The sequence below is a fragment of the Triturus cristatus genome, chromosome 2_2, assembly GCF_964204655.1.
Source record: "Triturus cristatus chromosome 2_2, aTriCri1.1, whole genome shotgun sequence".
Taxonomy (NCBI): domain Eukaryota; kingdom Metazoa; phylum Chordata; class Amphibia; order Caudata; family Salamandridae; genus Triturus; species Triturus cristatus.
Window position 1 is genome coordinate 1221306140 of NC_140582.1, and position 26685 is coordinate 1221332824.

The following is a 26685-nucleotide window of genomic DNA, read 5'->3' on the forward strand; positions in this document are numbered from 1 at the left end:
GGGAGAGACATGTTAAAATCCTACTTTGCTGTGTAACCTCTGACCAGAGCCTCAGCATCACAAAATGGATGCTGCTGCCACAGACACAAGTCTGACCTCCTGCTGCTGGGAGTGATCCCAGCCAGGGAGGCCTGGACAATAGGTTTCCTGCTTGGGGAGGTGCTAGCACCTCCCCAGACAGCCTTTAGTGTATTGGGGCAGGGTGGGCTGAAAGGAATGAGACATGCCTGGGGCACACAAGGTGTTCCTTGCATAGTCCAGTTCAAACCGGCGCTGGGGCACTCCAGCCCCAGCTCTGGCGCGAAACTGGACAAAGGGAAGTGGGTGTAACCACCCCCTCCCAGGTCCCACCCATAAGGCGTGACCTAGCAGGTATCCCAGCCCCCCAGATTAGTATAAGAGTGGGAGTTGGGCCTCAAGACTCTAGATTATCCTGAACCTGCAAAACTGAACAGAAACTCTGGACCTTCGACATTCGACGAAAGAAGAAGACTGAAGAATCTCCCTTGTAGCCAAGGAGTGGCTACCCTGTGCAAACAGGTACCATCAAGAGACTACCCTTTGCTTTGTGAAACGTTCGACGAGGAACCGACTGCAGAGCCCGACCAGAGCCTTGATTTCCAGACTTCTCCGACCCTCATCCACATCTGCAGCAGAGCTGAGATCCGTGGAGGCGACGAGCGACGTGGGACCGGCTACCTGGGAAAAGTGGCTAGTAACTTACAGCGCAGCTTCTGAGGTACCCTCGAAGTTGTGCACCGGGGATTGAGAAACCCCAAGCACCATCTGCACCGAAGACCAGCCCCCCACACTCCACGAGTCCTGCGTGGGGCCCTTCAGCATTTTCCTGCTTGCCGCGTCTGTCCGGTTGCTTGCCCGCTGGCTAGTGGCCTTTGTGACGACGCTCCCTGAAATCTTCTGCGCTGGTTTGGCTCCTCCAGACTGGCTCCCGCTTCTCTGCAAAGAAGAAGCACCCCAGACCTTCCTGGTCTGCACCAGAAGCAAGTCCTTTGTTCTTCGTGGGTTCCGCTTGCCAAGGCTTGGTGAGTCCTAGTCCAACTTCGACGCCGCCGACAGCAAGAGCCTTCGTGGGACAGCTCGCCTCCTGGTCCTGGTCGTCCTCGACGCTTCCTGGTCCTCCTGGCTGCAGCGACAAGCTTCACCTTCACCTGCAACTCTTCACGACATCGCCTGGTTCCTTCCTGGTTCCACGTGGTCACTGGCTAGTGACCTTGACTCTGTCCCTTCTGCTTGCAGGTTTCTCCTCTTCTTGATCCCAGCCTTGGGATCCACCGGACACTCTCCCCTGACTGCCTGTCAGCATCTTTCTTCAGGCATCCATAGGAGTCGACGACGAAAACGACGCATCTTCACCCCTATGCACCCGCAGCCTGTGGGCTAGGTAACTTGGGTACTCCGGTGCTCATCAGGATAGTGACTATCCTAGTGTCTAGTTTTCAAGTCTCAACTTCCTAGCTACTCCGGAAGTGTCCTAAATCTATCTATTTCTAAACTGTAATATTGCTATTGACTTTTACGCATTACGCGTGAGTGTTTCCACTCTGCACACGAATCCCGTGGGCCTCCCACTTCCTAACTAACGCTAGTGTAGTGTAGCCCCAGCGATTCCCTAGGCCTAGGCCTATTCTATTTCCGTGACAGTGGTTCTTATACCACTTATTTAGTATATGGTTTGCGTGGCCCCTAGGGCCTAACTGTATTACTTACCTGTGTGACTTACTGTATGCATTAATAAGACTGTGTTGTACTTACCTCTAAACTCATAAAGAGTGCTGAGGGTTTGCTTAGAATAAATACACTTTATTTTATATATATATCTGTTGTGGTGTCCTTTCATTTGGTATTCAAGGGATTATATATGGTATCACAGCTGGCTTCACATGCCATTCAGAGTTTAGCCTAAGACTGCTCTTGTCCATGCTACCACTAGGATAGCTGGTCTATAAGGTTGACTTTACAACCAATCACCATAAGGGTATTTGGACTGATATAAGGTGTACACTATAACTAGTGACATCATACATCAGGCCAACTTCTCACATTGGTGAGCAGCGGTTGGGATCTGAGCTTGCTGTTGTAATACCATTGTAATCTTGAGATAACTAAATTGAAAGATCACACAGATATTGTCTAGGTACATATAACATAGTTTATAATACTTAAGTCCTACTGGACTTAGTAGTGGTAGGTTGAAGGGAGTAACACACCCTGACTACAACTACTAGAGAGGTTTAGTAGAAACAACTAGTGTAGGTAGGTGCACACACCACACCCTCACTAGATCATGCCTCTGGGAGGAGATCAAGTAGATGCTCTCCCAGGAGGGTCAGGTCTGCAGAAGACCCCCTCTAGGTATGATACCTTAACATTCCAGGAGATGAGACAATTGTGTACCTCCAGAGGAATAAAACAGGGTGCAAACCCTACCCTCCTTCAGTTAAGACAACTCCTAGAGGAGTATGATGCTCAGAGGGCATCTCAGGCAGGTGCCCTAGGCACAGAGGAGGGTCTACCCACCACAGAGGAGTCAGATGGGGCTTCAGATGGGGAGGTAGACAGCCAGAGCCAAGTAAGGAGACTTAGCCAGGCTAACTTAAGTTTACATGGGAGTTTGCATGGGATCCCCCCATACAGACCCACAAGTAGACATTCACAGAGAAGCAGGAGGGACAGATCCCCTTCAAGGGAATCCATCCACTCCCATGTCTCTAGCATCTCTAATGCTTCCTCTCACAGGGGAATGACTTCACCTGAGAGAAAGGAGCATAAAGCCAGAATGAGGGAAGCTAATCTGAGGATTCAGAGGGAAGAAATTGCCCTTGCCAAGGAGAAGCTTGCTCTGGCTAGAGAGCAAAAATTGTGTGGGTCAGAACCCACTGGTGGCAGCAACATTCCTAGAGATAGGGATAGGTCTTATGACCATAGAAACCTAAGCAAGATAGTCCCCCCATATCAGAATGGGGATGACATCCACAAATGGATGACTGCTTTGGAGAGGGCCTGCAAAGTACAGCAGGTACCCCAAAGTCAGTGGGCAGCTATCTTGTGGCTCTCCTTTTCTGACAAAGGTAGAGACAAGCTCCTCACAGTCAGTGATGAGGATGCAAACAATTACAAAGTCCTGAAGAGTGCTCTGATAGATGGGTTTGGCTTAACCACTGAGCAATATAGGTTGTTGTTCAGAGACACCCAGAAGACACAGACACAGGACTGGTCTGATTTTGTGGATTGTGCCACTAAGGCTTTGGAAGGTTGGTTAAATGGCAGCAAGGTGCAGGACTATACAGGATTGTACAACTTGATTATGAGGGAGCAGATCCTTAGTAATTGTCAGAACCAGCTTCTCCATCAACACCTGGTAGACTCAGATTTGACCTCTCCCCAAGAATTGGGAAAGAGGGCAGATAAATGGGTCAGGACCAGGATTAGGCCTAAAGATCAGGGTGGTGACCAAAAGAAAGATACCACCAAGCCTCAAGAGAAGGGTGGGGATAAAGCAAAAGAGAAATCTTCCTCAGGGCCCCAAAACTCCACACAGGGTGGTGGGTCCCAAGCTCCCTCCTCTACCACAGTTAAAAAGCCTTACTGCCATGTGTGTAAAACACCTGGGCATTGGAAAACTGACAGCAGTTGCCCACAGGCTAAAAACAAAACTGTTCCTCCAACTACTCCTGTCACACCACCTATTACTGTCAGCAGTAATCCCCCAGGTGGTGGGAGTGCCCCCAAAAATTTGGTTGGGTTTTCTTGGGGAACACAGGGGGATCCTGGCTTAGCCAATTCCCCTACAGCAGCTACTCTTGTCTGTGATGGTGGCATGGGGTTTGCCAACTTCACTGCCTGTCCCAACACTTTGGGTAGGTACAGACAGGAACCCTACATCAATGGTAGAAAAGCTGAGGCCTACAGAGACACTGGAGCTAGCATCACTATGGTGGCCCATAGGCTAGTTCCCTCTGAGCAGCTTTTGCCTGGTTTCTCATACCAGGTAACTAACATTGATGGCAAACAGAACAGTCATCCCATGGCAGAGGTATGTCTCAGCTGGGGAGGGGTCACTGGCCCTAAAAGGGTGGCAGTGTCTCCAACCTTGCCTGTGGACTGCTTGCTGGGGAATGACTTAGAACTCTCAGCTTGGGCTGGAGTTGAACAAGACACCCATTCTAAAATGGTAGGCCTTTCCAAAAAGGGTAGTGGGGTTGTGCCAGTCACAACCCCTGTCCAAGTAGATTTCCTCCCTGAAAAGGTTGGAAGGGCAGTGGTAGCCACAGCCCAGGCAAAGACAGACTTCCCTGTAGAGACTGGCAGAGCTGTGACAGTCACAGCTCAAACCCAAACTGAGTGCCTCCCTGAAAAGGTTGGCAAGGCTGTAATGGTCTCAGCCTATACTCAGACTGACATAGGTGTAGTGAAGCCTGAAACTATGGATCACTCCACACAAACAGAGAGTAGTGGGGAGGAAGAAAAGTCTCCCTCTCCCCAGACATTAGGAAAAGGTCAGCCTCCTCAGGGATCTGACCTCACCCCTTGTGAAGGAACTGCCCCAGAGGTAGCCAGGCCTGGCCTGGCAGAGCCTCTGATGTCAGTGGCCCCTTCCAAGGTGGGACCCAGTCTGGTGCAGGTAGCCTGCCTCTCTCTACCCTGCCTCAGTCAGCCCAGGGCTGCAGAGGTCAGGGAGGCCAGTGGACCCCAAGAGGGCCCCTGTCCACAAGAACCCCCCAATCAAAAGAATGAGGATTGCCTGGCTAGTAGCCCTAGCCAGGTGATGGGTAAAAACATTCCTGAGGGATCCCCTTTACAGGTAGTTAGGGACCTCCCCCAGAGGGATTCTGTTGGGCACAGGCAAACCTGGGACCTTAGGGCCCCAAACCTGACCTGTCCCTCCAGTAAGCCCACAAAAGGGACCCAGCCTCCAGCTTTAGGTAGCCAGAGGCTGACCCTGAGAGCACAGTGCAACTCAGTTAGAGAAAGAAAGGCATCCATGGTGGAGGATGATTGGAGGAAGCTGAGGCCTCACTTTGAGGACACTCACTTCAGTACTCCATCTCAACACCAGCCTTTTACTTTGCAAAGACACACCAAAGGTAGAGATTCCCTATGGTGGAGACCCTATGATATCTTTAGGATGAGGGATTGCTTAGTGGACCATGAGACAGGGGGTAACCATGCCAGTGCTGGTTCTTCCTTATATGGCCACTCAGGCAATAGAGGCTTACCTTGTCAAGGCCAGCCTTATCTCCTTTCGTTTGGGGGGGGGGGTTGTGTAGGAAGGTGGATATCTGACTATGGTTACCCCCAACTTTTTGCCTAGTGTCTAGCTGGTTTTTCGACTTAGTTGGCCTGAGATCCTGCCATTCAGGGTCTCAGGCTGTCTGCTCTCTCTTTAAAATGGACTCCATGTACCCTAGGTACATAACCAATTGGTAAGGATCGCCTTATTGGACCCTGTACAGTGTACCCTAGGTACCCAGGGCATAGGTGTACCCTAGGCCTCCCAGGGGCTGCAGCATGTATTATGCCACCCCTGGGCTGGCCTTCCAATCAGACACAACTGGCTGATCACTCAGCTGGGGCAAGGTCGTGTAATCACCCCTTGCTTAGGTGTAGTATTCCTATACCTAACTTATATATAGACACATGTGTACCTATCAGTCACTCCTATGGCAGGCCTTAACAATCCTGGAGGCAGAGTGCTTGGTAACATGTGAGATGGTGCTCTAGCATGAGCTGAGCCTGTCTGCAGCTTTCGGAACCATGTCCTTATAGCTGTTCTATGATATAGCCTACCATATACTCTTAAAGTGCCTTATAATCTTAAACGGTTATGGTAACTATGGTTGGGCTGTATCAAAACATGTCGTGTAAGGTGTCTAACACTTTGGAATAATACCCCCATACCATTTCTGGTGATGAGGATATTATTCCTCCCTTCTAGAGGGAGAGACATGTTAAAATCCTACTTTGCTGTGTAACCTCTGACCAGAGCCTCAGCATCACAAAATGGATGCTGCTGCCACAGACACAAGTCTGACCTCCTGCTGCTGGGAGTGATCCCAGCCAGGGAGGCCTGGACAATAGGTTTCCTGCTTGGGGAGGTGCTAGCACCTCCCCAGACAGCCTTTAGTGTATTGGGGCAGGGTGGGCTGAAAGGAATGAGACATGCCTGGGGCACACAAGGTGTTCCTTGCATAGTCCAGTTCAAACCGGCGCTGGGGCACTCCAGCCCCAGCTCTGGCGCGAAACTGGACAAAGGGAAGTGGGTGTAACCACCCCCTCCCAGGTCCCACCCATAAGGCGTGACCTAGCAGGTATCCCAGCCCCCCAGATTAGTATAAGAGTGGGAGTTGGGCCTCAAGACTCTAGATTATCCTGAACCTGCAAAACTGAACAGAAACTCTGGACCTTCGACATTCGACGAAAGAAGAAGACTGAAGAATCTCCCTTGTAGCCAAGGAGTGGCTACCCTGTGCAAACAGGCACCATCAAGAGACTACCCTTTGCTTTGTGAAACGTTCGACGAGGAACCGACTGCAGAGCCCGACCAGAGCCTTGATTTCCAGACTTCTCCGACCCTCATCCACATCTGCAGCAGAGCTGAGATCCGTGGAGGCGACGAGCGACGTGGGACCGGCTACCTGGGAAAAGTGGCTAGTAACTTACAGCGCAGCTTCTGAGGTACCCTCGAAGTTGTGCACCGGGGATTGAGAAACCCCAAGCACCATCTGCACCGAAGACCAGCCCCCCACACTCCACGAGTCCTGCGTGGGGCCCTTCAGCATTTTCCTGCTTGCCGCGTCTGTCCGGTTGCTTGCCCGCTGGCTAGTGGCCTTTGTGACGACGCTCCCTGAAATCTTCTGCGCTGGTTTGGCTCCTCCAGACTGGCTCCCGCTTCTCTGCAAAGAAGAAGCACCCCAGACCTTCCTGGTCTGCACCAGAAGCAAGTCCTTTGTTCTTCGTGGGTTCCGCTTGCCAAGGCTTGGTGAGTCCTAGTCCAACTTCGACGCCGCCGACAGCAAGAGCCTTCGTGGGACAGCTCGCCTCCTGGTCCTGGTCGTCCTCGACGCTTCCTGGTCCTCCTGGCTGCAGCGACAAGCTTCACCTTCACCTGCAACTCTTCACGACATCGCCTGGTTCCTTCCTGGTTCCACGTGGTCACTGGCTAGTGACCTTGACTCTGTCCCTTCTGCTTGCAGGTTTCTCCTCTTCTTGATCCCAGCCTTGGGATCCACCGGACACTCTCCCCTGACTGCCTGTCAGCATCTTTCTTCAGGCATCCATAGGAGTCGACGACGAAAACGACGCATCTTCACCCCTATGCACCCGCAGCCTGTGGGCTAGGTAACTTGGGTACTCCGGTGCTCATCAGGATAGTGACTATCCTAGTGTCTAGTTTTCAAGTCTCAACTTCCTAGCTACTCCGGAAGTGTCCTAAATCTATCTATTTCTAAACTGTAATATTGCTATTGACTTTTACGCATTACGCGTGAGTGTTTCCACTCTGCACACGATTCCCGTGGGCCTCCCACTTCCTAACTAACGCTAGTGTAGTGTAGCCCCAGCGATTCCCTAGGCCTAGGCCTATTCTATTTCCGTGACAGTGGTTCTTATACCACTTATTTAGTATATGGTTTGCGTGGCCCCTAGGGCCTAACTGTATTACTTACCTGTGTGACTTACTGTATGCATTAATAAGACTGTGTTGTACTTACCTCTAAACTCATAAAGAGTGCTGAGGGTTTGCTTAGAATAAATACACTTTATTTTATATATATATCTGTTGTGGTGTCCTTTCATTTGGTATTCAAGGGATTATATATGGTATCACAGCTGGCTTCACATGCCATTCAGAGTTTAGCCTAAGACTGCTCTTGTCCATGCTACCACTAGGATAGCTGGTCTATAAGGTTGACTTTACAACCAATCACCATAAGGGTATTTGGACTGATATAAGGTGTACACTATAACTAGTGACATCATACATCAGGCCAACTTCTCACATTGGTGAGCAGCGGTTGGGATCTGAGCTTGCTGTTGTAATACCATTGTAATCTTGAGATAACTAAATTGAAAGATCACACAGATATTGTCTAGGTACATATAACATAGTTTATAATACTTAAGTCCTACTGGACTTAGTAGTGGTAGGTTGAAGGGAGTAACACACCCTGACTACAACTACTAGAGAGGTTTAGTAGAAACAACTAGTGTAGGTAGGTGCACACACCACACCCTCACTAGATCATGCCTCTGGGAGGAGATCAAGTAGATGCTCTCCCAGGAGGGTCAGGTCTGCAGAAGACCCCCTCTAGGTATGATACCTTAACATTCCAGGAGATGAGACAATTGTGTACCTCCAGAGGAATAAAACAGGGTGCAAACCCTACCCTCCTTCAGTTAAGACAACTCCTAGAGGAGTATGATGCTCAGAGGGCATCTCAGGCAGGTGCCCTAGGCACAGAGGAGGGTCTACCCACCACAGAGGAGTCAGATGGGGCTTCAGATGGGGAGGTAGACAGCCAGAGCCAAGTAAGGAGACTTAGCCAGGCTAACTTAAGTTTACATGGGAGTTTGCATGGGATCCCCCCATACAGACCCACAAGTAGACATTCACAGAGAAGCAGGAGGGACAGATCCCCTTCAAGGGAATCCATCCACTCCCATGTCTCTAGCATCTCTAATGCTTCCTCTCACAGGGGAATGACTTCACCTGAGAGAAAGGAGCATAAAGCCAGAATGAGGGAAGCTAATCTGAGGATTCAGAGGGAAGAAATTGCCCTTGCCAAGGAGAAGCTTGCTCTGGCTAGAGAGCAAAAATTGTGTGGGTCAGAACCCACTGGTGGCAGCAACATTCCTAGAGATAGGGATAGGTCTTATGACCATAGAAACCTAAGCAAGATAGTCCCCCCATATCAGAATGGGGATGACATCCACAAATGGATGACTGCTTTGGAGAGGGCCTGCAAAGTACAGCAGGTACCCCAAAGTCAGTGGGCAGCTATCTTGTGGCTCTCCTTTTCTGACAAAGGTAGAGACAAGCTCCTCACAGTCCGTGATGAGGATGCAAACAATTACAAAGTCCTGAAGAGTGCTCTGATAGATGGGTTTGGCTTAACCACTGAGCAATATAGGTTGTTGTTCAGAGACACCCAGAAGACACAGACACAGGACTGGTCTGATTTTGTGGATTGTGCCACTAAGGCTTTGGAAGGTTGGTTAAATGGCAGCAAGGTGCAGGACTATACAGGATTGTACAACTTGATTATGAGGGAGCAGATCCTTAGTAATTGTCAGAACCAGCTTCTCCATCAACACCTGGTAGACTCAGATTTGACCTCTCCCCAAGAATTGGGAAAGAGGGCAGATAAATGGGTCAGGACCAGGATTAGGCCTAAAGATCAGGGTGGTGACCAAAAGAAAGATACCACCAAGCCTCAAGAGAAGGGTGGGGATAAAGCAAAAGAGAAATCTTCCTCAGGGCCCCAAAACTCCACACAGGGTGGTGGGTCCCAAGCTCCCTCCTCTACCACAGTTAAAAAGCCTTACTGCCATGTGTGTAAAACACCTGGGCATTGGAAAACTGACAGCAGTTGCCCACAGGCTAAAAACAAAACTGTTCCTCCAACTACTCCTGTCACACCACCTATTACTGTCAGCAGTAATCCCCCAGGTGGTGGGAGTGCCCCCAAAAATTTGGTTGGGTTTTCTTGGGGAACACAGGGGGATCCTGGCTTAGCCAATTCCCCTACAGCAGCTACTCTTGTCTGTGATGGTGGCATGGGGTTTGCCAACTTCACTGCCTGTCCCAACACTTTGGGTAGGTACAGACAGGAACCCTACATCAATGGTAGAAAAGCTGAGGCCTACAGAGACACTGGAGCTAGCATCACTATGGTGGCCCATAGGCTAGTTCCCTCTGAGCAGCTTTTGCCTGGTTTCTCATACCAGGTAACTAACATTGATGGCAAACAGAACAGTCATCCCATGGCAGAGGTATGTCTCAGCTGGGGAGGGGTCACTGGCCCTAAAAGGGTGGCAGTGTCTCCAACCTTGCCTGTGGACTGCTTGCTGGGGAATGACTTAGAACTCTCAGCTTGGGCTGGAGTTGAACAAGACACCCATTCTAAAATGGTAGGCCTTTCCAAAAAGGGTAGTGGGGTTGTGCCAGTCACAACCCCTGTCCAAGTAGATTTCCTCCCTGAAAAGGTTGGAAGGGCAGTGGTAGCCACAGCCCAGGCAAAGACAGACTTCCCTGTAGAGACTGGCAGAGCTGTGACAGTCACAGCTCAAACCCAAACTGAGTGCCTCCCTGAAAAGGTTGGCAAGGCTGTAATGGTCTCAGCCTATACTCAGACTGACATAGGTGTAGTGAAGCCTGAAACTATGGATCACTCCACACAAACAGAGAGTAGTGGGGAGGAAGAAAAGTCTCCCTCTCCCCAGACATTAGGAAAAGGTCAGCCTCCTCAGGGATCTGACCTCACCCCTTGTGAAGGAACTGCCCCAGAGGTAGCCAGGCCTGGCCTGGCAGAGCCTCTGATGTCAGTGGCCCCTTCCAAGGTGGGACCCAGTCTGGTGCAGGTAGCCTGCCTCTCTCTACCCTGCCTCAGTCAGCCCAGGGCTGCAGAGGTCAGGGAGGCCAGTGGACCCCAAGAGGGCCCCTGTCCACAAGAACCCCCCAATCAAAAGAATGAGGATTGCCTGGCTAGTAGCCCTAGCCAGGTGATGGGTAAAAACATTCCTGAGGGATCCCCTTTACAGGTAGTTAGGGACCTCCCCCAGAGGGATTCTGTTGGGCACAGGCAAACCTGGGACCTTAGGGCCCCAAACCTGACCTGTCCCTCCAGTAAGCCCACAAAAGGGACCCAGCCTCCAGCTTTAGGTAGCCAGAGGCTGACCCTGAGAGCACAGTGCAACTCAGTTAGAGAAAGAAAGGCATCCATGGTGGAGGATGATTGGAGGAAGCTGAGGCCTCACTTTGAGGACACTCACTTCAGTACTCCATCTCAACACCAGCCTTTTACTTTGCAAAGACACACCAAAGGTAGAGATTCCCTATGGTGGAGACCCTATGATATCTTTAGGATGAGGGATTGCTTAGTGGACCATGAGACAGGGGGTAACCATGCCAGTGCTGGTTCTTCCTTATATGGCCACTCAGGCAATAGAGGCTTACCTTGTCAAGGCCAGCCTTATCTCCTTTCGTTTGGGGGGGGGTTGTGTAGGAAGGTGGATATCTGACTATGGTTACCCCCAACTTTTTGCCTAGTGTCTAGCTGGTTTTTCGACTTAGTTGGCCTGAGATCCTGCCATTCAGGGTCTCAGGCTGTCTGCTCTCTCTTTAAAATGGACTCCATGTACCCTAGGTACATAACCAATTGGTAAGGATCACCTTATTGGACCCTGTACAGTGTACCCTAGGTACCCAGGGCATAGGTGTACCCTAGGCCTCCCAGGGGCTGCAGCATGTATTATGCCACCCCTGGGCTGGCCTTCCAATCAGACACAACTGGCTGATCACTCAGCTGGGGCAAGGTCGTGTAATCACCCCTTGCTTAGGTGTAGTATTCCTATACCTAACTTATATATAGACACATGTGTACCTATCAGTCACTCCTATGGCAGGCCTTAACAATCCTGGAGGCAGAGTGCTTGGTAACATGTGAGATGGTGCTCTAGCATGAGCTGAGCCTGTCTGCAGCTTTCGGAACCATGTCCTTATAGCTGTTCTATGATATAGCCTACCATATACTCTTAAAGTGCCTTATAATCTTAAACGGTTATGGTAACTATGGTTGGGCTGTATCAAAACATGTCGTGTAAGGTGTCTAACACTTTGGAATAATACCCCCATACCATTTCTGGTGATGAGGATATTATTCCTCCCTTCTAGAGGGAGAGACATGTTAAAATCCTACTTTGCTGTGTAACCTCTGACCAGAGCCTCAGCATCACAAAATGGATGCTGCTGCCACAGACACAAGTCTGACCTCCTGCTGCTGGGAGTGATCCCAGCCAGGGAGGCCTGGACAATAGGTTTCCTGCTTGGGGAGGTGCTAGCACCTCCCCAGACAGCCTTTAGTGTATTGGGGCAGGGTGGGCTGAAAGGAATGAGACATGCCTGGGGCACACAAGGTGTTCCTTGCATAGTCCAGTTCAAACCGGCGCTGGGGCACTCCAGCCCCAGCTCTGGCGCGAAACTGGACAAAGGGAAGTGGGTGTAACCACCCCCTCCCAGGTCCCACCCATAAGGCGTGACCTAGCAGGTATCCCAGCCCCCCAGATTAGTATAAGAGTGGGAGTTGGGCCTCAAGACTCTAGATTATCCTGAACCTGCAAAACTGAACAGAAACTCTGGACCTTCGACATTCGACGAAAGAAGAAGACTGAAGAATCTCCCTTGTAGCCAAGGAGTGGCTACCCTGTGCAAACAGGCACCATCAAGAGACTACCCTTTGCTTTGTGAAACGTTCGACGAGGAACCGACTGCAGAGCCCGACCAGAGCCTTGATTTCCAGACTTCTCCGACCCTCATCCACATCTGCAGCAGAGCTGAGATCCGTGGAGGCGACGAGCGACGTGGGACCGGCTACCTGGGAAAAGTGGCTAGTAACTTACAGCGCAGCTTCTGAGGTACCCTCGAAGTTGTGCACCGGGGATTGAGAAACCCCAAGCACCATCTGCACCGAAGACCAGCCCCCCACACTCCACGAGTCCTGCGTGGGGCCCTTCAGCATTTTCCTGCTTGCCGCGTCTGTCCGGTTGCTTGCCCGCTGGCTAGTGGCCTTTGTGACGACGCTCCCTGAAATCTTCTGCGCTGGTTTGGCTCCTCCAGACTGGCTCCCGCTTCTCTGCAAAGAAGAAGCACCCCAGACCTTCCTGGTCTGCACCAGAAGCAAGTCCTTTGTTCTTCGTGGGTTCCGCTTGCCAAGGCTTGGTGAGTCCTAGTCCAACTTCGACGCCGCCGACAGCAAGAGCCTTCGTGGGACAGCTCGCCTCCTGGTCCTGGTCGTCCTCGACGCTTCCTGGTCCTCCTGGCTGCAGCGACAAGCTTCACCTTCACCTGCAACTCTTCACGACATCGCCTGGTTCCTTCCTGGTTCCACGTGGTCACTGGCTAGTGACCTTGACTCTGTCCCTTCTGCTTGCAGGTTTCTCCTCTTCTTGATCCCAGCCTTGGGATCCACCGGACACTCTCCCCTGACTGCCTGTCAGCATCTTTCTTCAGGCATCCATAGGAGTCGACGACGAAAACGACGCATCTTCACCCCTATGCACCCGCAGCCTGTGGGCTAGGTAACTTGGGTACTCCGGTGCTCATCAGGATAGTGACTATCCTAGTGTCTAGTTTTCAAGTCTCAACTTCCTAGCTACTCCGGAAGTGTCCTAAATCTATCTATTTCTAAACTGTAATATTGCTATTGACTTTTACGCATTACGCGTGAGTGTTTCCACTCTGCACACGAATCCCGTGGGCCTCCCACTTCCTAACTAACGCTAGTGTAGTGTAGCCCCAGCGATTCCCTAGGCCTAGGCCTATTCTATTTCCGTGACAGTGGTTCTTATACCACTTATTTAGTATATGGTTTGCGTGGCCCCTAGGGCCTAACTGTATTACTTACCTGTGTGACTTACTGTATGCATTAATAAGACTGTGTTGTACTTACCTCTAAACTCATAAAGAGTGCTGAGGGTTTGCTTAGAATAAATACACTTTATTTTATATATATATCTGTTGTGGTGTCCTTTCATTTGGTATTCAAGGGATTATATATGGTATCACAGCTGGCTTCACATGCCATTCAGAGTTTAGCCTAAGACTGCTCTTGTCCATGCTACCACTAGGATAGCTGGTCTATAAGGTTGACTTTACAACCAATCACCATAAGGGTATTTGGACTGATATAAGGTGTACACTATAACTAGTGACATCATACATCAGGCCAACTTCTCACAGCTTCTATTAAAAAAACACTGAATCAACACTGAAAAAAGCACGTCCCTGTGCAAGTAAACCCTTAACGAATTAAAGAAGTTCTTGACGCCATTACCGACAAATGAAATAAACAATTGATGAAATCCTGATGATAACACATCCCTCAAAACAAGACAAGCCCGGCGTGGCGTGGTGCGCGCGCGCTTGGGGGCGGGGGAGCGCATTCCAGGTGGGGGAGCGGACCCTTTGAAGTGCGATGCCAAACGGATTGCATGGCGGCACGATGCACGTGATTGTGCGTGTGCTAGCCATGCAATCCGCTTTTTGGGAGCACTTTTAAAACCCCCTTACGCGATAGCCAGGCGAGACCTAAAAAAAGACAAAGACAATTCGGGACCCAACCACTAGATGGCGGAATAATGCACAGCATGTGAATCCAGAAAATTCTTCAAGCTGCAAAACTACTCCTACTGGTAAGTAACCATTTTATTCTTCCTTGCCTGTGGACTGCATGAAGTAGCTCCTCTTCTGTAAGGGAGATTGCTGGCAATATGTGAAGTGCTGGCAGTCTACTAGGGTTCTTGGAAGATGCTCAGTGGCAGGACGAGCCACTCGGTCACGATTGTCAAGAATGGTGCTGGCAGGGTTTGGCGCCAAAAGTCCACAGCAAGTCTTCAGATCTCGTTCTCTCACTGCTCGTCTTTGTTCTGTTATTCTGGATCCGTCAAAAAATAAATTCCTTGCCCTCCTAAATACTCATTTTAGGGCTGTTAAGGGGAGTTTCGGGTAGTAGCCAATGGGCTACTTACCTTTAGGGTGACTACACCATCTATATGACCACTTCCTGTGGGAAGTGGGCATAACCTTGACCCAACTAGCCTAATTCCACCAAAAAACAAGATTGTGGATTTTTCGTTTTCAGTTCACATCAGGTAGCCCACCTTAGGGGTGGTACTAGCCTGATAGGGAACACGCCTCCTGTCTAGCTAATTTTTGCAACTGTTCTGGTTCCAAATAGGCCTCAGGCCAGTGGGTGGCATCTCCTAAGTCTGGGGGAAGCCAGGGTCGCATATCAAAGGCTGATGAGGCCTTTGAAGCCGTCTGTCTTTGTCTTAATTCGCTGATTACGTAGCCATCCTGCTTGGAGGTGGTGACAACACCACCGGCTTGACTAGATGTTGTTTCTGCCCTCAGTGAGCATGAGCTTTTACCTGCAGGGGGTCAGAAACTGGTCATCGATGGCAGGTTGGTCTCCTCCAGTCAGCCAGTACACAAGTAGTTGATATGTTCTCAGGGGGCACCTCTAAGGTTCCCTCTGGGTGCATGTATTAATAAATCCATTACTGGACTGTATGTAGGTTATTAGTATGAGATGTTTGATACCAAACATCCATAGTTTTAGTGAAACCATCATGTAGCTGGTGAACTTCTAATTACCAGCGTCTAGCACGTTCTTAAAATGACTTCCCTTCCCACTTGTGGTATCTAAGAATCAACTTAGACCTTACAAAGGCATTTCTGCCTATGCAGATATGTCAAAACATGTAGTATAATGTGCCCTGTCTTAGGCCTGTATGGCCTAGTGCAAGGGTTACTTATCTATACTGCATACAGTGTCTTCAGGCATGGCACACAGGAGGTGTGCCATGTTGTGTCTTCATTTTTCTCTGCAGCATTGCATGCAGTCTGCAGTGACAGTTTGCGTGTTGGTGAGGGGTCCCTTAGGGTTGCACAATACATGCCACAACCATTAAAGATCCCCTTTTGTTTGCCCTAGGTACCAGGGGCACCATCTAATAGGGAGATACTAGGGGTGCTAAAGGTATTGCCAATTGGGCAGTGCTTAATTTAAGCCAGTTGTTTCTGGTGCTCGGCACCCGCTCTTATTGATCAACACCGCTGCTTAAACCGCAAACTCGACCCAAAAGTATTGGAGCGCTTGTCATGAGCACGAATTAAGGACACATTCATGTGTTTTTTGGCACGGGTAGATTAGGTGATTTGCCCAGAATCACTGGATGTTGAGCCTATGCTAAGATTCGAACCTGGTTACCTAGCTCCAAAGCCAGAAGCTCTACCCATTACACCACATCCTCTCCCCACGTGTAGGGTGTCGTTGTTAGTAGTTAGTTCTGTTAGAGGCGGGGCAAATAGGCGCAATGGGCTGGTGCAAGCTGCCTTCTGACGGGAGCCATTTTTTAAACAAATTAACCACTGCAATTGGAGAAACAATTGTATAGTTTTAGGGAAAAAGATCTGACACAGGGGCAGGAATAGCAGGAGCCTAGTAAACTTCTGTCAACATTGCATCAGATACCAGACAAAAAGTGGGGGTGGCTATGTCAAAGAGAGGGACTTTCTTACAGTGTAGAACCCACGTAGTGAAAAAATAAACAAAACCGAGCCAAAATGGGAAACCAAATGGAGATGTACATAATAGGGTAAAGTATCGCACTTAAAAATGTAATGTTCCAGACACACAGTTCTGTAACTTAACATAATTGTGATAAGGCTGCCTGACCTCAAATAAACTAATTAGAAAATCACATCAACGAGAGCATTATCAGCTGGGAACTAACAATACACAGTTCAACCGTACAGCAGCCTTCGTTTCATATAACTATTCACCTAATTAACCATGTCCATGCACAGCAATATTTCATGTCATTTAGAAACTGAACCCTCCAATGTCTTAAAACAATCCCAGTATATCTAATTAATCATTCATCAACTTAAAACAGAGGCAAACAGTCTAACTCCTTGATATACTATATATTTTTAAAAGAACTGCAATTCTTGCTCAACGGAGTATCTGGCCTACTAGAATCTAAAACCTGGGCTGCACGCAGAGGCCATGGTGGCGGCCCAGTCCCACTCTGAGTGAGCCGGGCTTAGGGAGTCCTCCAGCTGGTGTTCTACAAGGAGTAGGAACAGAGAAGATGCTCATTCCAGAAAGCAGTGATGTTCAGGGCACTCTAGGATGCCTTGCAGGATGTATCAAGACCTTTTTGAGACCAGTCCATACAGGGAGCAAAGCCTGATGCGGCGAGCCTAAAGGCACCTAGGCTGTCGAGCTTACTTGAGCGTTCTGATCATCGAAGGGCCATTGTACACTTTTTTTAACCTGAAAGTGAAATAGTTACAGTCTCTTCAAAATGTGAGGCCCATTTGTAGGCTAGTCTTCCAAAGCAAAATCCAGTTTGGAAGCCAAAGACCCTTCTGATTACATGAATTGGCAATTAATCAACAGGTTCCTCTATGATGCCATTTATAAGCCATCCAGGTTCATTCACCCAGAGGGAGAATGAAAGTGGATATGGTCTTAGACGCAGCGTACACTAGGGTATTCTTTAAAAGATCTGTTTTTCAGCAGTCAGCTGCACTACAGTCATACCGGTGTCATCACTCAGGAAAAAAAAACAATACCAGGACATTGATGGGTGTTATTCAGAGATGGTTCTGGTTTGGATACTCAAAGAGGACTAGAGTTAATATGATGAAAATGTGTAAATCCTTTGTCCAAATATTGCAGTGTATTACCAAAAAATCCAGAGTCATAGGTCTGGAAAATATATAATTTTAATATTTAATGTATTAAAGCTAAATGTACATTTGCGTTAAATTGTTTTACTTCAAATTGTGTTAAAAAATGCTATGATTATTTTTTTCTAAATAATAAAAATAGGAAAAATGAAGTCTACTGTTTTTATAAAGTATTCAGTGTGAGTGGAGCAGTCTTCAAAATCAGTGAAGTATTTTACTCCGTTAATATATTTGATTGTTTTTAGTATCATGGTAACTGTTATCAGATATATCATTTGCAGTTTTTTTTTATTCTGCTATTCATCTTCTTTTCATTTAATCTTTTATTTCATATTTAATCACCTTTTCAGTTTTTTTTCATTCAAATTTTCTTTTCTTTTCTTTCTTTATCTGTTGTTTGTGCTGCCTTCTCTTTTTGCTATAGGTTCGGACACGCGACATGGGCGGTTATTCCACCACCTCGGACTTCATGAACGCTGTGGTTGACAATCTGAATCGCAGTTTCAAATATTAACTTCCAGTAATCAAATTTATTTTCTTGTTCTACCCTGAGACTTCATGGGGAATTGCTGGGTTTGCCCCTTGTTTAGTGACTTGTGCTTTCTGGGGCTGCTGGTTTGAGCACTACCATTGCACCTCTGGTTTCAGTTAACTCCTCGACATGCCTTCATAGACCTGCAGTGTGAGACAGTGTTCTTTTCATCATTACACCAGTTGTGGCATTGTCTTCTTATTCACTTTCTGTCTGGGGATTCGTTTGTAGCCTCTTCTCCTGTTATTGCTGATTTAGTTCTACGACTCTCTTGGAATGTTGTATGCGGTTAGTGCTGATTTTGTTTCCTGGTTTAGTTTCCATTTACGCTTAGCCTGTGTATGTAAGTTCTTCCTTAGTGTGCTGTTTAAAATCTTTTTGTTGCCGGCTAATTTTCCAGATTTTTCTCTCCAGAACTAGTTGCCAGTACCGACTTAGAGTTAAGACTTTCAGACTTTTAGGGTGTGTTTGTTTGTCATCATCTTGTTGATGATTTAGTCTTCTGGCTTGCTTTATATCATGGCTTGGCTTGTTGTCCGTTTTCTTGTTGCTGCCGGTGTAATTTCTCAACGCCGTCCCTTTCAGGATTGGTTGTTATGTTGGTATTTTTGTTAAAGTTGCTTTAGCTCCTTTATGTTTTTTTTATATATTCTCCATAGTTTTCTCGTTGTTGATGTAGTACCCAAATGTTCTTCACTTCATTTTGGTTGCTTGCCACTGGTCAGTGCTTGACAATTTTCTGGCAGGGTAAGCTATTGCTTATTGAAATCGCACAAGGAATTCAATTTCCAAAGAAAGGGCTTCATGCAATACTTCTGTTCTTTGCAACATGTTCGTGTAAAGAAAACCAAAGGCATTAGAAAATCATTCCATGTGCAGTGTAGTGTTAGCATGACCAATGTTTATAACGCACAAACATGCTCTTGTTCACATGGTTTTAGAGTGAGAGAGCCACAATATGACACTCCTCATTGCCGCAATATGACACTCCTCGTTGCCGCAATATGACACTCCTCGTTGCCGCAATGAGACACTCCTCGTTGCCCCAGAATGACGCTCCCTCATCTACTATGCAAGGTCCTTAAAGTAGAAATTCAAGTGAATATCTGATGGAAACTGATCTGGAGCACTCCAGAACATATATTTATTAAAATATTTTGTATTATTAAATAAATATTTACAATGTTTTCCCTTTATATGGTTTACATTTTCCATATGTCCTTTTCATTATATCATTTATTATTTTCCCATCATATGACCTCTTTCATCCCCAGTACCTCTGCTGTTTACCCTTTTGCTATCTCTTGCTGCTGCATGTTTTGCGTCGTCTTGTACCTAATCTCTTGTCATAGTTTAATTCCTCCCTTGTCATTTTTGTGCCTTTGTTTGCTCTTTAAGAATTTCTTTCTTGGATTCAATTTTTATCTGTTCCTTCATGTGATTTGATCTTTTTCTGTCCTTTTCTCCTGCTATATTCTGTTTCAGTTCATTTTTGCTTCCTCCCTTAATTCTTAGCTGGTTTCTCATCCTGCTGGCACTTTCCTTTGCTGCCTGGTCTCTGATTTTATTCCATGCTTGCGTGTCTTTGTAGCTTTGGCTGCAAAGATAATATAATGCCAGATAAGCCAAAATTATTGTTATGCTTTTATGTGGCTATGGTGAGACATCAGCTTCTGAAAGCTTTCTTTGGCTTGCCAAAGGGATACACATGTTCTCTCGGATTCAGAGTGTCTGTTCAGTGTGCATTATGTCTTCCTGGTTGAAGATACTGGAAGTGAGATCACAACAAATTGAGGGCACTAGAAGAGACTTCTGGCTGTGCTATGATATGCTATGATATGTTATGTTAAGGTATCCTGTTAGAGACAGCATGTGGTTTTCACCACAAGAATTTTCCCGGCACTGCTGATAATACGTATACTCGTGCATCTATCCAGTCCATCTGTAGTAGGGCTTGCTACCGAGGTTTACAAAGTCAAGAGATGGGAATAATGGCATCTTGCGTCCATTCATGATCTGGAGGAAATATTCCTTTTCATAGTGTTGTGCTGAGGTGCACCTGCACAGAGCAAAGCGCTCTTGTGAGAAGATATAGCTGAAATTTATTTTGGAGAAAACAAGGGTCTTTTGTCCGGATCAGAGGATGTACTGTGCTTAGAGATTCAAACCTAATCCTTTCTCGCACTGGTTGGCAGTGTGATGGCTGTGGAAATGTGGCATTGGACGCTGACGCCCTCCAGGAGCCTTGCTGCCACAGCATTGCAGAAGCAGACTGGTGAAACGTCAGGATTCTAAGATAGGCACAAATTGAGTTGTTCAGTCTGGAGAAGACTAGAGCCGATACCCCCTAGGTGGTATAGTCCTAGCCTCTTAAACATTTTCCATAATTTCATCAGATAGAAAACCCAGTTTTCACCTCAATGGACACAATTGATAAATCGGCATCAGTGGTCAAGCCGAGTGTAACTGGGGTGGGACGTCACCCAAAATGTCCAGGCATATCTTAATCGATCAGAGCACTTCTTGATCATGTCAAGCTCTTGTCTTTAGTTAGTGTCACCTTTAGCTAACTCATGTACATCCGTTGATCGATGACCTGTATACAAGCAATTAAACAGGTGGCCTGACGAGAGCCCTAAGGGACATTCAGGGCAGACCTAAAGGTAGCAGCATGGTGATCTGAGGTATCCCTGATAGAAGAGGGCTTAGCCAATCAAACTTTCATCCTCCAACCCCAACCTCTAACAAACGCGAAAGTAGAGAAGCTGAAAAAAGTGGACGGAGCTATGAAATTAGGACCTGAGCTCTGCTGTTGTCCACCACGCATGGTAGATCATCCAAGATTGTGTGTGTTCCAGACTCATTGATTCTTAAACATCCTGACCCAGCTTGGGATGGGTCTAAGATTTAATTCTCTTCAGTGTGGTTGAAGTTAAGCAGTCCCCTGTGTCAGGTAAAGGGAATGGTGCTGCCGGGAGCCAAAACAGCCCTAGAAGCAGAACTATTTCCTTGGAAAAGAAAAGGACTTCTCGTTCCTATGACATTTCTGGTGCTTTTTCTGGGCACATCCCATGGGGAGCTGTTCCCAATGGGATTTCTTATGTGTGTGGGTCTTCTTAATGCGCCAAAGTCCCTGAGGGAGCAGCATGCAAGAAGTACCAGTTGCAGGCCAAGGGGTCGTGGTTGCATCCAGGACACCACACGCACGTCTTGTGAGTCAGATAAAAACCTGTTCTCGTGATAGCGTCAACAAGGTTTATATCCTGAGACCTTAGGAGTTAGCATTTCAACAGCAAATATATCAAAACGTCGAGTAATTTTACTGGTGAAATATCGAGACAAGCTCTGGAAAATCCTATGAATTGATGCCAACGTGCCAGTTGGCACCATATGTCATGGCTGTGGTTCTAAAACTTTTTAGAGCCATGAGCCACTTTTTAAAATGACAAACGTTCGCAACCCACCTGCCTTTAGTGGACATAGGGTGATTTTATAATGCAACTAAAGCATTGTTTGGTAGCGCACTGTCATTTACAGACAGCACAGTTTCCATTGAAATGTCCACTAACTTTGCACAAACATGCAGTTTTACTGAGAAAACTATATTATAAATGGAAATGAGGTTTTTGTGAATATTTATCATTTGTGCATTACCAATTAAGGTGTCTCTTTATTGGAAACGATGATACAGCTCAGATATTTAGCTAGATCATGATGTTGTCACGTCCATGGCAGATGAAGCTGCTTGGCGCCGCCTGGCAGCGCTGAAGCGCTATTGATGAGAGAACAAAAGTTTCCATATTCAGTCTGTCGCTTGGGGCTGAACAGTCTCAAGATGAGGTATCTGCAGATAGGTATAGTAAAGATGACCTGATTGCTGAATGCCGCCGTCCTCCTGAAGGGAGCACACTGATTATTGAGGAGATGCTGGACTAGAGGCATCAAGAATGAGGGTCCCCAGAGACTGAGGCAAGTCTGAGAACCTGATGGATTATCTGTTACAATAAGGTATATGGTGACATACAGCTAGGGCACAACTGAAATAAGTAACTTACTGCCTGTGAGCTATTCGAGTGCTCCTCATTCGTCCATTGTCGCCTATGCTCACCTTCCATTTTCACTGTAGCCACGTGCCCGCTACCTCCATTCAGTGGATCTGTTTGTTCTCCAGTATGCAGCGGTGAGGGATGTGTGTCGTGGCATTTACTTTGCATTCGGGATACACTGCGAATGTCAATGCCTTTATGTTTCTTTGTGCCGTCCTTCATTGTCTGGCATCAGAATAAGCCAAACTTTGGCCCTTGTGGTTGTAATATAGTATGACGATGTGTTAAGTTGTGTGACGCGTTGTCATGCATGGATTGTTGTATTGGGATGTGATATGTTACAGAGGTTGTGGTGTTAGATGGAATTGTGTGTTATGGTGATCTGTGTGGTATAGCGTTGTGGGGATATAATGGTGTGGTGTGGGTGTGTTGAAAACGAGAAATGCATTGAGTGTGCTTGCATGATTCTGTGTGTGTTTTGGTGTTGTATGATGTAGTTTGTTTTATTGAGAGATGTTGTGATGGGCAGGCAGTGATATTTTATTAATCTTTGTGGTATGATTAAGGGTGTTACAGTCTAATGTTAAGTGTTGTGCTACTGTGCAATCAGATGTAGCATGGTGAACTGTAGTATGTATCATGGCATGTGGTATGGTCCATTGTGAGGTGTTACAGTGTAATGTGCGTACAGTGTGGTGTAGTGGGGAGTGGTGTGGTGTGGTATGACATTGTACGGTGTAGTTTGGTGCAGTACTTGCGTGGTGCATTATATTTTGGCGTTTCCTTTTTAGTGTGCCCCAGTGTCTGGCTATTGTGCAAAGTTCCTGCCAGGAATGTTCAGATCATCCTGTTTCGCAAAGATCAAGACGATTAACCGGCTTATCAACTATCTGCCGGCAGGCTGCCGTAAGACTGTGGTACATGCACTTATAACATCTCACCTTGATTACGCCAACGCACTATATCTTGGTATCACAGCAGGCCTTTGCCACAAATTACAGACTGTCCAAAATGCTGCCGCCCGGCTGGTCGAGAGAATCCCAGCCAGACAACACATCTCTCCCCTCCTCCGAAAACTCCATTGGCTACCGATAGCCAAGAGATGTGTATTCAAGGCCATGACGCTGGCCTTTCGTGCTTCCAAGGGTAATGGCTCAGCCCACTTGAAAAGCACTCTGAAGCCGTACGTCAAGGCCAGGACATTACGTTCTAACTCCCTTCTTCTCCTGGAAACCCCAAGATTCAAACGTTCTCGTACTGGAGGGAAAACCTTCGAGGTCTGTGCCACTCAGTGCTGGAACAAGCTTCCGATTACTCTACGCGCATGTCAAACTGAAGTGGCATTCCGAAGGTCACTAAAGACCCACCTTTTTTCCTCATAAGGTTATCCTCTTTTTCCTACCCTCACTGTCTCCAAGTTTTACCAGCGCCGGGACGCCCCGTTGGGGCAGCTGTGCGCTTTACAAAACACACAAATAAATAAATAAAATAAATGTTCAGATCAGTGGTTTCCGTGCATGGTGAGTGCATAGGCACAAGAGAGCATTGGTGCACTCTGGTGATACAGAAGGTTGAATCAACCTTCCGGTTGAGTACCAGACACATGCTGCCGACTGTGGTTGACATGACTGCCGCTTCTGCTGCCTGCCCTAGAGCTCTGCTTTGTGTGAGGATGGAGTGGACTTTGTATGCTTGTGCTATACCACTTCTGGGTACCAGGGAAGTGTGCGCTGCTGCTTCCTATTCTGTAGCTTTTCCTTTTGTGAAAGGTCTTGGTGCTGTTCATTATTTTTACAGTGAAGCATGCACTGCTATCTTGCAGCTGTTGTGTTAATGAAAATTAAAAAGAATGCTCACACTGTACAAATCGGTACAAAAGGGGGTGGTGATGGACGGAGAATCAGAACCAATCAAACACTCACACCCAGTCAACAGATCTGGGCTTGATCCATCACCGTTCTTTAGCCCACTCTGCCACCCCAGTTCAGACATGGCCATATGCAAATCAGTCTGACCCTGTGCCTCAAGGGAACAGTCCAGCCCGAACTGCCAAGCCATGCCTTCCCTGGACCGGAAACCAGCTTCCTAGGACCGGTTTCTGGCATTTCAGCCGTCTTCAGCCAGGCTTGCTTGAATCCAGTGGAAAGTGAGCAAGGGACTCACGTCTGAGCATACCCTGCCAACTTATGGCAAACAAAGCGGTATAAAAGGGGGTGGTGATGGACGGAGCATCAGAACCAATCAAACGCTCACACCCAGTCAACAGATATGGGTTTGATCCATCACCGTTCTTTAGCCCACTCTGCCACACCAGTTCAGACATGGCCATGATCTGTTGACTGGGTGTGAGTGTTAGATTGGTTCTGATGCTCCGTCCATCACCTCCCCCTTTGTACCACACTGTACAAATGGCATAACTATTTAGATTTGTCAGAGCTTGTTGAATTTTTATTTCTGCTGGTGATGATGGCTTTTCTTTCACCTATTATGAATTTTGTCGTCCCCATTTATGAAGACCTTGGTGGTTAACACAGAGTATAGCTCTCTAACGCTTCACAATTTAGGACAAGCTCCATGGCGATTGAGTTCTTGCCAAATGTGGTTGCTTCTGTCTTCGGTGGTAAAATGTAAAAGTAAAGAAACAGCTAGAGACCTAGAATTTGGTTTAAAAATGAGGAAATCTCTTGAGATTAAAGCTCTCCCTGTCTCTCTTCCACCACAGTGGATGCCATCAGTGTCTCTTTCTATAATTAAACTACTGTACATCCAATAACACTTGTAGAGCAGCCCCACAGTCTTGTTCCTCCTCTGTGTTGAAGTTCAAAGCCCCGCCTAGATACCTACCCAGAAAAGGGTCATGAGAAAAGGTCTCCTCGCTCACAGCACCTTTCCCCCCCAATTAGAGCTGGGATGAATGTCCTCTCTGTGGCCTGGAAACCCTGCACAGTCCGCTCTGTGTGGTTTTCCAGTGTGTCCAATGTTCTTCCCACAGTGAGCTAGACAATCGCGAGCCATTTGGAGGTCCCCATCGGTGTGACTTTGTGCTCGGCCAGAGTGCTTCGAGTGAGGATGGCAATTGCTCCCTCATTCCAGGCTCTGAGGTGACTCATAGTGGTGGCAGCATGCTTATAGTCCAGGGGCACATATATTGAAATATATAGCAACGCTTCGTTCCGCCCTTCTGTTCCTGTGCTGTGAATAGCAGACTACCCATTCATGATACTCCGTGACCCTAGGTTCAGGAGGATGGAGGGCTGAGTTGGTCTTCTTGCGATTCTAACAAGAGTTGTGGCAGCTCACTAATCTGTCCCTCCAGCTCATACCTGCACCTCCGTATGGAGCCTCCCTCGCGACTCTTCCTGTTAAAGGTACATCTAGTCCTCCATTACTGGGCACCCTCACCTATCTTCATCTCAATGCATCAGAGCCTCCTCCTCGCTACTTGAGATCTCCCCCTACACATCAGAGCCTCCTCCTCACTTCTTGAGACCTCCCTCAACACACCAGAGCCTCCTCCCCACTTCTTGAGACCTCCCACAACACACCAGAGCCTCCTCCTCACTTCTTGCGACCTCCCTCAACTCATCCGAGCCACCTCCTCACTTTTTGAGATCTCCCCCTACACATCTGAGCCTCCTCCTCCCTTCTTGAGACCTCCCTCAACACAGCAGAGCCTCCTCCCCACTTCTTGAGACCTCCCACAACACACCAGAGCCTCCTCCTCACTTCCTCAGACCTCCCTCAACACACCAGTGCCTCCTCCTTGCTTCTCGAGACCTCCCTTAACACACCAGTGCCTCCTCCTTGCTTCTCGAGACCTCCCTCAACACAGCAGAGCCTTCTCCTCCTCGCGTCTAGAGACCTCCCTCAGCACAGCAGAGCCTCCTCCTCGCTTCTAGAGACCACCCACAACGCACCAGAGCTGCCTCCTCGCTTCTCAAGACCTCCCTCAACACATCTGAGCCTCCTCCTCGCTTCTCGAGACCTCCCTCAACACATCGGAGCCTCCTCCTCACTTCTCGAGACCTCCCTCAATGCATCGGAGCCGCCTCCTCACTTCTCGAGACCGCCCTCAACTCATCAGAGCCTCCTCCTCGCTTCTCGAGACCTCCCTCAACACACCGGAGCCTCCTCCTCACTTCTTGTGACCGCCCTCAACACACCAGAGCCTACTTCTCGCTTCTCGAACTCTTTAAGAAGGTGAAGACTTGGATCTTTGACAAGCGCTGCGGGGACCAGAGCCTACACACCTGCTCAAGCGCCTGGATACCCTCACGGGTGATTGGTGCACTGCACAAATCCTCATAACATAATAGCTGTGTCCGCAGGGTCAGCCAGTGCAGTATTACAAAGGGTCTCTGCACTCTGACCCCTCACTTAAACCAGTGTTACCTGTTGGGTGGAGGGGTGTCATGTGCAGCACACTCTGTTATGACAGTATTAGATCTGCATTCCAGGCCTTGCTGCATGTTAACAAAGTCCTTGTTTGTGCATTGCATTTGCATATGTTGTGTACTTTCACGTGGAATAAGTGCAGTCAGTCTGAAATTAAGTCCACAAAATAAACAACATTTTATTGTTTTTTTGTATTGTAAGCCTATTAAGTCTCT

The 26685-nt window shown here is 47.8% G+C and overlaps 1 protein-coding gene across 3 annotated transcripts in view; it reads left to right on the plus strand.

Annotated features, from left to right (window-relative positions):
* IDH3B (isocitrate dehydrogenase (NAD(+)) 3 non-catalytic subunit beta) overlaps window positions 1-26685 on the plus strand; it is a 173771-nt gene that overhangs the window by 99591 nt on the left and 47495 nt on the right. Inside the window, exon 12 of one of the 3 annotated variants that reach the window (XM_085642864.1) lies at window positions 17922-18017. The exons of 1 other annotated variant lie outside the window; for it this stretch is intronic. In XM_085642864.1, coding sequence (XP_085498990.1) covers window positions 17922-18011 — 90 coding nt within the window. In that variant the 3' untranslated portion in view covers window positions 18012-18017. Of the gene's footprint in view, window positions 1-17921; window positions 19226-26685 lie in introns of those variants that run through there. One more of the 3 variants, XM_085642863.1, reaches the window with a different exon arrangement.